General features: G+C 40.8%; 1 protein-coding gene across 1 annotated transcript in view; it reads right to left on the bottom strand.

The window, feature by feature from the left end:
* Positions 1 to 12,142, bottom strand: part of obscnb (obscurin, cytoskeletal calmodulin and titin-interacting RhoGEF b) — an 821,414-nt gene that overhangs the window by 574,564 nt on the left and 234,708 nt on the right. Inside the window, exons 27-28 of the mRNA XM_060825732.1 lie at positions 7,022 to 7,288; positions 36 to 302 (exon numbers count right to left, since the gene is read on the bottom strand). Coding sequence (XP_060681715.1) covers positions 36 to 302; positions 7,022 to 7,288 — 534 coding nt within the window. The remainder of the gene's footprint in view (positions 1 to 35; positions 303 to 7,021; positions 7,289 to 12,142) is intronic.

The raw sequence follows: 12,142 nt of genomic DNA, 5'->3' as shown, positions 1-12,142 counted from the left end.
CTTAAACTCTGAATAAACAATAACAGGGTGCTTACCTCGAACATTCAGCTGTGCTTTATCTGTCAGATCTCTCACTTTGAACATAACTGTCCCTGTGTCATCAGGCGTTACACTTTTCAGAATTAATGTGTGTCTCTTTCCTTTTCTCTTTATTTCATTGAAATCATTTGAATATAAGAGAGTATCATTTAGATACCACTCAACTTCTTCAACATCATGAGATAACTCACATGAATACACTAGATTGCTGTCTTCCTCAGTATCTATGTCTTCCAAATGTTTTATTATTTCTATTTTCAAAGCTACAAATGTAAATAGAAACAGTTACTTAATATTTATATTTTAAATTATACGTTATCCATATAGTTTCATTCCAGACATTATCTTGCTCAGCGAGATGTCACAATGCTGTCATTTTAAGAAGGTTATTTTGTCCTTGATTTTTTTTTTAAGCGAGATCGTAAATGCAGAGGTATTGAAGCATTTAGTTTAACAATGGAAGGGGTGTAGCCAGTTCTCCCAGTTCAGGTTTTTTCAAGTTTGTTTTATTAGCTATAGTAGTCACAGGATGTGTGAGTCCAGGAGAGTTTAAAAATAAGGGGTAAGCCATTTAGGACAGAGATGAGGAGAACCTCTCCACCCAGAGAGTGGTGAGTATGTGAAACGCTGTGCCCCAGAAGGCAGTGGAGGCCCAGTCTCTGGATTCGTTTAAGAAAAGTTAGATAGAGCTCTCAAGGATAGTGGAATCAAGGGTTATGGAGATAAGGCAGGAACAGGATTACTGATTGAGGATGATCAGCCATGATCATAATGAATGGTGGTGCAGGCTCGAAGGGCAGGATGACCTACTCCTACACCAATTGTCTATTGTCTATTGTGTTGAAAGCTTCATGAAAGAATTCCTCTGACTTATCTTCTGAAATCTCTCACCGGAAGCCATTCCCTTATGACTGTAAGAATCTATATTTGAATTTACCTTTTTATCAAGGGGTCCGTTTATAGGATGTTACTACATTGGGACAGTTAATTAGTTAAGTTGTTGTATCAGGTCAGTTGTTCTAAATTCCGTTTACTTTTACTTGTGTTTTCTGTTTTGCTTAAAGCCAAGTGGTTTGATCATTTGCATCACACCTAGACCCCCCACTTCACATCTGCCTTTAAAATAAGAAAAAGTTAGGATCTAAGTTACCTTCTTAAAATATTTTGAGGGACTATGGTCTGGTCCATAATAGGGAGAATAAATTGGAGGATCAGTGGCTGATTCACAGCATCCCAAATTCACAGTTCTTTCAAATGGCTTTCAAACCATTGAATAATTTTCAATTGTAAATGTTGTCACCAAGCTACAGACATGATTCTCTGATCTGTGCTCCGGTCAAATGAAACTCCACACCAGAAGCAAAGTTGAACATACATAGAGTCATAGAGATGTACAGCATGGAAACAGACCCTTCGGTCCAACCTGTCCATGCCGATCAGATATCCCAACCCAATCTAGTCCCACCTGCCACCACCCAGCCCATATCACTCCAAACCCTTCCTATTCATATACCCATCCAAATGCCTTTTAAATGTTGCAATTGTACCAGCCTCCACCACATCCTCTGGCAGCTCATTCCATACATGTACCACTCTCTGTGTGAAAAAGTTGCCCCTTTGGTCTCTTTTATATCTTTCCCCTCTCACCCTAAACCTATGCCCTCTAGTTCTGGACTCTCCGACTCCAGGGAAAAGACTTTGTCTATTTATCCTATCTATGTCCCTCATAATTTTGTAAACCTCTATAAGGTCACCCCTCAGCCTCGGACGCTCCAGGGAAAACAGCCCCAGCCTGTTCAGCTTCTCCCTATAGCTCAAATCCTCCAACTCTGGCAACATCCTTGTAAACCTTTTCTGAATCCTTTCAAGTTTCACAACATCTTTCCGACAGGAAGGAGACCAGAATTGCACACAATATTCCAACAGTGGCCTAACCAATGTCCTGTACAGCTGCAACATGACCTCCCAACTCCTGTACTCAATACTCTAACCAATAAAGGAAAGCATACCAAACATCTTCTTCACTATCCTATCTACCTGCAACTCCACTTCCAAGGAGCTATGAAACTGCACTTCAAGTCTCTTTGTTCAGCAACACTCCCCAAGACCTTACCATTAAGTGTATAAGTCTTGGTAAGATTTGCTTTCCCCAAATGCAGAACCTCGCATTTATCTGAATGAAACTCCATCTGCCACTTCTCAGCCCATTGGCCCATCTGGTCCAGATCCTGTTGCAATCTGGTATCATCTGCAAACTTACTAACTGTACCTCTTATGCTCAGCTTCGATCCTTGTGGCATTCCACTGGTCACAGGCCTTCAGTCTGAAAAACAACCCTCCTCCAACACCACCCTCTGTCTTCTACCTTTGAGCCAGTTCTGTATCCAAGTGGCTTGTTCTCCCTGTATTCCATGAGATCGAACCTTGCTAATCAGTCTCCCATGGGGAACCTTGTCGAACGCCTTATTGAAGTCCATATAGACCTGCCATATAGATCACATCTACTGCTCTGCCCTCATCAATCTTCTTTGTTACTTCTTCAAAAAACCCAATCAAGTTTGTGAGACATCACTGAATGTAATTCCCTTAACATGAAGTAAATTATATTCCACAAATCGCAAGACAGAAAATACTACTTCAATTAGTTTCACTTTTAAATAGAAAATTAAATACAAGCAAAGAAACCTATCCACCATACAAAAAGATTAGCCCTGATCAATCAGTACAACAGAGCAGACTTGAGGAATTAAATGGTTTACACGTATTCCTGTACAGAAGCACCAACTTAGATGTGAATGCTTCCAGCGGAGTGTATTAAAGCTTACTTATTACCAAATGCTACAACAACTACAACACTGTAATAACTTAGGTGCCTAGTTTTGATGGTTTTAGATAAAAATGGTCATCTCAATGTTGATGGCTTCATTAATTCTATGTAGGTCTCCCAAAGCTTGTCTCAATTTGTGATCAGGTGACTACTGCAGACATTTTAGGTCTATGTTTCTTTCTTTTTAAAAATTGTTTTAGTCCATAAATATTCTCAGGTATAGCAATCAGATAATGGAATTTAACATTTGATAGTCCATATTAACTTAGACCTAAGGGGCAACTTTTTCATGCAGAAGGTAGTGCGTGTATGACTGAACTGCCAGAGGAAGTGGTGGAGGTTGGTACAATTACAACATTTAAAAGGCATCTGGATGGGTATATGAATAGGAAGGTTTTGGAGGGATATGGGTCGAGTGCTGGCAGATGGGACTAGACATCTCTATGACTGTATAACAATAGCCTCAGCATAAAGGGCTAGTCATTTAGGACTGAGATGAGGAGACATTTCGTCACTTTTTTAAAAAAAGAGTTTTGTTACTTAGCTTCGCACTTTTAATGGTCATGTTATTCCTTTTTTATTTGAATGATCTATTTATTGCTTCAGAATTGACATTATAAACTGTGTGTAGGTTAGATAGGTTAGCAATGATATCTGTGTGGTTATAGGGATAGAGTGGGCTGGGTTTAGGTGGGATGCTTTTTGGAGGGTTGGTATAGATTCGAATGGACTCTTTCTGTATTGCAGGGATTCTACAAAAAAAGCTTCCTCATCTCTCTTTCAAATGTGCTTTAAGGTTGCATTTGTTGACACCAACGCAGGCTTTGCATTAAATTTTAAATTTAGGTGGTTTTGGTGGATGCAGCTTGGTTCCACAGGAGGGGGCAGACAGGCTCATGTGATGAAGGATCCTGGAGCAGAAAACTCAAGAAGGGATCATACAGTATAGTCAAATGAAATAAGGATTGATAGGAAGGGTGAGGGGAGTAACAAATTAAGAATATTATATATGAGTGCATGAAGCATAAGAAATAAGGTGGATGAGCTTGAGGCTCCGTTGGAAATTGGCAGGTACGATGTTAGGAGGATAACTGAATCGTGGCTTCGAGTGGACAGGGCCAGGGAAATGAATATTCAAGGCTATACATGGTATCGAAAGGACAAACTGATGGGCAGAGGAGGTGGGTGACCCTGTTGGTGAGGAATGATATTCAGTTCGTTGCGAGGGGGGAGCATAGAAACATGATATATAGAGTCAGTACAGATAGAGCTGAGAAATTCTAAGGGTAGAAAGACCCAACTGGGAGTTATCTACAAGCGCCCAAACAGTAGTCTGGATGTAGGGTGTAAGTTGAATAAGGAGTTGAAATTAGCCTGTCACAAAAGTATTACTACAGTTGTTATGGGGGATTTCAACATGCAGGTAAACTGGGAGAATCAGAATTGTACTGGAGCCCAAGAAAGGGAGTTTGTGGAGTGCCTCCAAGATGGATTCTTAGAACAGCTTGTACTGGAGCCTACCATGGAGAAGGCAATTCTGAATCTGGTGTTGTGCAACGAACCGGATTTGATCAGGGACCTCGAAGTAAAGGAGCCATTAGGCGGTAGTGACCATATTATGATAAGTTTTAATCTGCAATTTAAGAGGGAGAAGGGAGAAGGGAGAATCAGGAGTGTCAGCATTGCAGTTGAACAAAGGGAACTATGGAGCTATGAGGGAGGAGCTGGCCGAAGTTCAATGATTCAATACCCTAGCAGGGATAGCAGTGGAACAACAATGGCAGGTACTTAGAAGGTGCAGGATCAATTTATTCCAAAGAGGAAGAAAGATCCTAAGGGGAGGCGGGGCGGCCATGGCTAATGAGGGAAGTTAAGGACAAGAGAAGAAGTATAACATAGCAAAGATGAGTGGGAAGCCGGAGGACTGGGAAATTTTTAAAGAGCAACAGGGGATAACTAAAATGGCAATACGCGGAGAAAAAAATGAGGTACAAAGGCAAACTGGCCAAAAGCATAAAGAAGGATAGTAAAAGCATTTTTAGGTATGTGAAAAGAAAACAAATGGTTAAGACTAAAATTGGACCCTTGAAGACAGAATTGGGTGAATTTATTATGGGGAACAAGCAAATGGCAGAATAGTTGAATAGGTACTTTGGATCTGTCTTCACAGGGGAAGACACAAGCAATCTCCCGGATGTAATAGTGGCTGAAGGACCTAGGGTAATGGATGAACTGAAAGTAATTTATATTAGGCAGGAAATGGTGTTGGATAGACTGTTAGGTCTGAAGGCTGGTAAGTCCCCAGGGCCTGATGGTCTATATCCTAGGGTATTTGAGGAGGTAGCTCTAGAAATTGTGGACGATCGTGGTAATCGATTCAGGATCAGTACCTGGGGATTGGAGAGTGGCTAATGTTGTCCCACTTTTCAAGAAGGGAGGGAGAGAGAATATAAGGAATTATAGACCGGTTAGCCTGGTGGGACGTCAGTGGTGGGAAAGATGCTGGAGTCAATTATAAAAGATGAAATTACAACTCATTTGGATAGCAGTAACAGGATAGGTCAGAGTCAGCATGGATTTACGAATGGGAAATCATGCTTGACTAATCTTCTGGAATTTTTTGAGGATGTAACTATGAAGATGGACAAGGGAGAGCCAGTGGATGTAGTGTATCTGGACTTTCAGAAAGCCTTTGTTAAGGTCCCACACAGGAAATTAGTGAGAAAAATTAGGGCACCTGGTATAGGGGACAAGGTAATGACTTGGATTGAAAATTAGCTGACTGACAGGAAGCAAAGAGTAGTGAAAAATGGGTCCCTTTCGGAATGGCAGGCCATGACCAGAAGGTTACAACAAGGTTCGGTGCTGGGACCGCAGCTGCTTGCAATATACATCAATGATATAGATGAAGGCATTAAAAGTAATATTAGCAAATTTGCTAAAGACACAAAGCTGGGTGGCAGGGTAAAATGTGAGGAGGATGTTATGAGAATACAGGGTGACTTGGAAAGGTTAGGTGAGTGGACGGATGCATGGCAGATGCAGTTTAATGTGGATAAATGTGCGGTTATCCACATTAGTGGCAAGAACAGGAAGGCAGATTACTATCTAAATGGAGTCAAGTTAGGTAAAGGGGAAGTACAACAAAGGAGCCAGGTGTTCTTGTATATCAGTCAATGAAAGCAAGCATGCAGGTACAGCAGGCAGTGAAGAAAGCTAATTTCTGAGATAAAAGAAAGAGGGTGAGCAAATAGGTCCAATTCAGCCAATGCTTTGCTATTCGAACCATCTCCAGAGAGTGGGAAACTGCACCCTACAAGTTACACCCTCAAAAATCATAAATATATTTGATAAACATGACTTCCCTTTCATAAACAATGTTGATTTTTTTTCTGATTGTACTCTTCGGACAATTCTAGAATCTATAGATTTTTTGGAAAACCATAATCAGCACCTCAACTATTTTTGTACTGTATTTCTTATAGAAGCCCGGGATGTAAACCATTAAGTCCTGGGGATTTGTCAGATTAAGTTTTCTCTTTACCATTATGGCACTATGAACACACTCAAATGAGAATTTGTCTGTACATGGCAGCTCACAGTGAATGTTTTGATTTACATTTCTTTAGTTTTAAAAGGTTGCTGTAGGATAGGATTTCTAATAAGTACTAATAAGTAAAATTAACAGAAACAACTGATTTGGATCACTGTTCCAACTAAATTACGTAACGGTGAGCTATATAAACAAGCAAAAGGCAAAATAATGAACATTTTGGGAGTGGAGGCAGCAAAAGTTTCTGCAATCAACCAACAGGAAGTTAATTTCTAATCATGCGCTTGCAACTTAATCTATAACATTTCGTCTCCTGTCTAGTTGACATCCTCAGTGCTTGGGAGCCTGCTGTGAAGTGCTTCTATGATGTTTCTTCCAGCATTTATAGAAACCACTATAAATGCCAGAGGAAACATCACAGAAGCGCTTCACAGGAGGCTCCCAAGCACTGAGGATGTCACCTAGACAGGGGGCGAAACATCTGCAACACAAATTCCAAGCTCGGCAAACAAAACCACAACAACGAGCACCTGAGCTACAAATCTTCTGACAAACTTTAATCTACAACAGTAAGGAACTTCTTACAAAGTGTTAATTCTTACCTTCAACTGTGAGCGTTGCTGTGGTCTGTGCATTACTTGATTTGCAGCTATATTCACCAGAGTCTTCAGGTCTGAGGTTTGAAATGGTGAGTTCTGTCACATTCTTGTTTTGATTAAATTTGTACCGGTCAGATGATTTGATTAAGCTCTGGTCTTTGTACCATTTCACCATCTTGGGAGTAGGTGTAAACTCACAACTCAAAGTAGCAGAGAGCCTCTCTTCCACTGTAATATTTTGTAATTCTCTAACTACCACTGTTGGAGGCTCTGGAAAATAATCACATTGTGAATCTATAATTAAACTACACAATAGAAATGAATTTGTATTAATGTATCTCTCAAAATTAAAAGATGTGTCCTCAAGTGAAATACAAGATAACAACTAAACACAGTACCTTACAAACCTGCCTCACCACCTAGAATGGCAAGAACATGAGAATACCATCATGAACAAGTTTCCCCCCAAGCTATACAGCAGACTCACTTGGAATGATAATGAGGTTCCTTCATTACTGCTGAATTAAAATCCTGAAACTCCCTCCTAAAACTGCAGCACATGGACTGCAGTGATTCAAGGAAACAGCTCACCACCATCTTCTTAAAGGCAATTAGGGATCGGTAATAATGGGTAATAAATCCTAGCCAGCACTACCAACGGCCATGAAAGAATAATGAAAAAAAAAAGTAATAATTAACGACAAACCACATTGGTAATATTAGAATAGGTGTAGTCATTGTAATGAGATCAGCCAGCTGAACCTCACAGAATATGAGTTCCCTGATTGGGGTAATGGCTGACAAAAAACTTTGAATATCAGAGATGATACTAACACTGTGTTGCTGACTCTGTATGAATTATAGTAAAAAACAGTTCATGTGAAATAAAGGGTGACTTGCTGATGGGATACCGGCCTCTGTGGAGTTATTTCAGAGGTGATGAGAATAAAGCATGATCCTGAAGAAATTTGCTTGCAACAGTTCATCTTTGAGTTAGAATAAGCATTTCTTACATCAATCCTTTGTTTGGGAAGGTTGACTCATTCGACTCTGCCATTGTGGATTGAACCCACAATGTGGAATGAATGCGTTATGTTTTTGGGAAGATGACATTATGGCAGATGAAAAATGAGTAATTCTGGCAACCTTTGGAGCTGCAGTTCTTTCTGTCATTTAAGCTTAACTTTCCGAGGCACCAGAGACTAAAAACTTTCAAGAACTGACTGATAGTTAAGAAATTTTATGACTTCATGCCTCCCTAAATTCTGTGACACTATCACTTTTACTCGGCAATTCAAGTACCAAGAGAATCCATATCAGAGTTTTTTACTCGTTTAAAACAAACTGTCAGAAACCAGAAGACTATAAAGTAAAGGAATCATCAAACCAATCCAATTCACGAAACTGATAGCAGCGGTCATAGCAATTTTGATGCCTGATGGGTCCACTTGACTTTGTAGGGATTTAAACAAACAGCAAACCAATTTTCGCAGCTAGATAAATACCAATCCTTCACATGGAGGATTTATATGCAAAGCTGGCAAGGTGGCCTGTCCTTCATGAATCTGGATGTGAGCCATGCTTATTTGGTGTGCTTTAAAAGGCCAAGACAATGCCACCCGAAACTCTGGGCCACATTCAGTAATATTAAGTTCTTAAACTTACAAATTAGAACACCTTCCAGAAGGCCAAGTAGTAAATATGGATTCATCAAGTCCACCCCCTTTACCAGATACACTACCGGAGGTAACCCCAATCTGTAATAATACTAACTTTTCAGGACACACTCCCAGGCACAGACTTTAGACTCAGAAAGATCCAGTTCTTTCCAAACTGAAACAACTGGTTTTAATGGGGAAACCAAAGCGCCATCACAACTAGAAGTGAAATCTTTCTGGACCCAGAGAGAGCAGCTCACAATAGAAGACAGCACAATGTTATGGGGAGCAACAGTAATTGTCCTGTACAAAGGTTATCATCAAATACCAGCTGAACTCCACCAGGTCTCCAAAATGAAAATACTGGTGAGACATTATGTCTAGTGGCCAGTGTTGGATTGAACAACAGATGTACAAAGCCAGGTTAGAAGTATTAGACCTGCACTGTCAGCAAGGTGGAGTCAGCCTTGGATGAAATACAGCCAATGTCTTAAAGACTGTGGAGAAACAGCAGACACTTCATCTGAGCAGTGTGAGAATTCTAAGATGTATGTTGTAATGATTTGTATATAAGTTTAGAAGTGTTAACATACCAGCGTGAGTTTTACACTTAGAACCAGGAAGGGAGTCACTCGGCTCATCTTGTCCATACCAATTCAAAGACACCCAGATGCCCTTTCTAATTCCATTTTCCAGCACACAGCCCATAGCCCTGCAGCTTACAGCATCTAATGTGCAGATCCAGGTACTTTTAAAAGAATTTAGGGTCACTGCCTCTACCACCAAGTCAAGTAGTGAATTCCAGACACCCACTATCCTCTGCATGAAGAAAATGTTTTTCCTTACATCCCCTCCAATATTTCTGCCACTTAAATTGAATATATGGCTCCTGGCTTTTGAACTCTCTGCCAAGGGAAACAGATTCCTCCTATCTACTTTATCTCCACCCCTCACAATTTTGTACACCTCAATCATGTCATTCCTTAGCCTTCTCTGTTCCAAGGAAAACAACTCCATCCTCTCCAATCATTCCTCGTACAATTCTCCAATCCTGGCGACATTCTAATAAATCTTCTTTGAATTCTGTCCAGAGCAATTTAGTGTGATGTAACTGAACTTATACATTGAAAAATACCTTGATTGCTTGTTGAGTCTTTCATCTGTTAGAATACCATGATAGTTTCATTTCTCTCATATGTAAATCACAAAACTTTTTTTTAAAAGTTACATTCTCAAGTTAACTGTAACAATTGGTGTTAGCCAGATACTATGAGATTAGATTCCCTACAGTGTGGAAACAGGCCCTTCGGCCCAACCAGTCCACACAGACCCTCCAAAGAGGAACCCACCCAGACCCATTTCCCTCTGACTAATGCACCTAGATGCTATGTTTCAGGAGACACACACAGCCTTCAGATTAACTCCCTCAAATTCTGTCAGTGTTCAGGGACGAGAAACAGTAAATGCATTTTGCTTTGAGAACTTGGAAAATGTATCAGTGTAAATATATCAATTTGGAAACCATTTATGACATTGTGAAGAAAACTGCAGTTGAAACTATATAGGACAAAGTTTCAACTAAAACAATTGAAAGTTTGGGAACTTTAATAGGAATATTAAGAATACAGTTCAAGCAAAAGAAAACTAAGTTCTTATAAGATCATTTAATTTGCTAGTTAGAGCATTTATATCTGAGTGCAAGTAATTAAGAATTAGCAACAACTTCTGTTAAGATTATTGAGCAAGATAATTTGGAGATGCCCGTGTTGGAGTGGGGTGTACAAAGTTAAAAATCACACAACACCAGGTTTATTTGGAAGCCCTAGCTTTCAGAGCGCTGCTCCTTCATCGGGTGGTTGTGGAATATCAGATCGTAAGGCACAGAATTTATAGCAAGAGTTTACAGTGTGATGTAACTGAAATTATATATTGAAAAAGACCTGGATTGTTAAGTCTCTCAAGTCTTAGAATGAATATGTTGGTTTCAGTTCTTTCATATGTAAATCGCAGAACATTTAGAAGTCACGTTCTCAAGTGAACTTTAATAATTGGTGTCATGTCGGCCCAGATAATGCATTGAAGGTGTGAGCTGCCCTGTGCGAGACTGTCTGAGCCACAATGGTCAGACTGATTCAAATCTAAAAAATTGATTCACAGAATCTTGCATGGATTAATGCAGTTTGCTCATCCTCCCTATAGCCCACATTCTCATCCACACAGCAAGCAGGAATTTCACATTTGTTAGAAAAGCTCAAGGGCTGAGGCTCCTTCAACACTACCTCCTGAATCCCTCTACATGCCTTACTCATTGTCACACCCTTTTGTCTCTGAACACTGACAGAATATGAGTTAATCTAAAGGCTGTGTGTGCCTCCTGAAACATAGCATCTAGGTAACTCTCCCCCTTCCAAATGTGTCACAGTATTTGAAACTCATACTTAAACTCGTCAAATTATGATAAGTCTCTTCAGCTAGGCAGACCCAGAGGTGTTAAGATGTCTTCCTCTGGACATTTCCACTGGTTTGTAAGAAGTACATATGGAAAATGTCTCTGACTTATCAGTTCCAAAGTTCCAGCTTCCAGCAATTGCTGCAGGAAAAGTAACTGTTCTTTTCAGGTTTAAACAGAAGAGAATAGTAACTTCTGGGCTTGGAGAAAATATGCGCACTTCTTTTTCCTCCCTCTCTCTCTCTGTCTCTATACCTATTTACCGTTCCAAGCTAACTTCAAGCACAGCAGATAAGGGGGCAACTATGAGAAATGGGGATCAAAAAGTGTGGTGCTGGAAAAGCCACAGCAGGTCAGGCAGCATCCGAGAAGCAGATAAGGGGGCAGAGAGACAAATGGGAGGGGGCTAGAGCTGGGCAAAAGGTAGCTTGGAAAGCAATAGGTAGATGAGGGTGGGGAGTGACGGTGATGGTTGGAGCAGATAGGTGAGAAGTAAGGTGGACAGATAGGACAGTTCAGCAGGGTGGTATCAGTTGGAGGGTTAAATCTGTGATAAGGTGGGGAGAGGGGAGATGAGGAAACTGGTGAAATTGATGCTGATTCCGTGTGGTTGGAGGTCCCAAGTTGGAAGATGAGATGCTGTTCCTCCAGGAGTTAGATGGCTAGGATTTGGCAATGGAGGAGGCCTAGGACTTGCATGTTCTTGGAAGAGTGGGAGGAGGAGTTGTAGTGTTTGGCCACAGAGCGGTGGAGTTGTTTAGCGCCTGTGTCCCAGAAATGTTCTCTGAAACATTCTGCAAATTGGTGTCCTGTCTCCCCAGTGTAGAGGAGACCACATCGAGAGCAATGGACAAAGTAGATGAGGTGCTTGGACGTGGAGGAAAATCTCTGTCAGATTTGGAAGGATCCTCTGAGGGCGTGGATGGAGGTGAGGGGTATGGACACAGGTTTTACACCTCTTGTTGTGGCAAGGGAAGGTATCGGGAGAGGAGAGTGGGTCAGTGTGGCGCGTGGACC

This window comes from Hemiscyllium ocellatum, chromosome 5 (assembly GCF_020745735.1).
Source record: "Hemiscyllium ocellatum isolate sHemOce1 chromosome 5, sHemOce1.pat.X.cur, whole genome shotgun sequence".
Taxonomy (NCBI): Eukaryota; Metazoa; Chordata; class Chondrichthyes; order Orectolobiformes; family Hemiscylliidae; genus Hemiscyllium; species Hemiscyllium ocellatum.
This window is presented reverse-complemented; position numbering and strand designations above follow the sequence as displayed.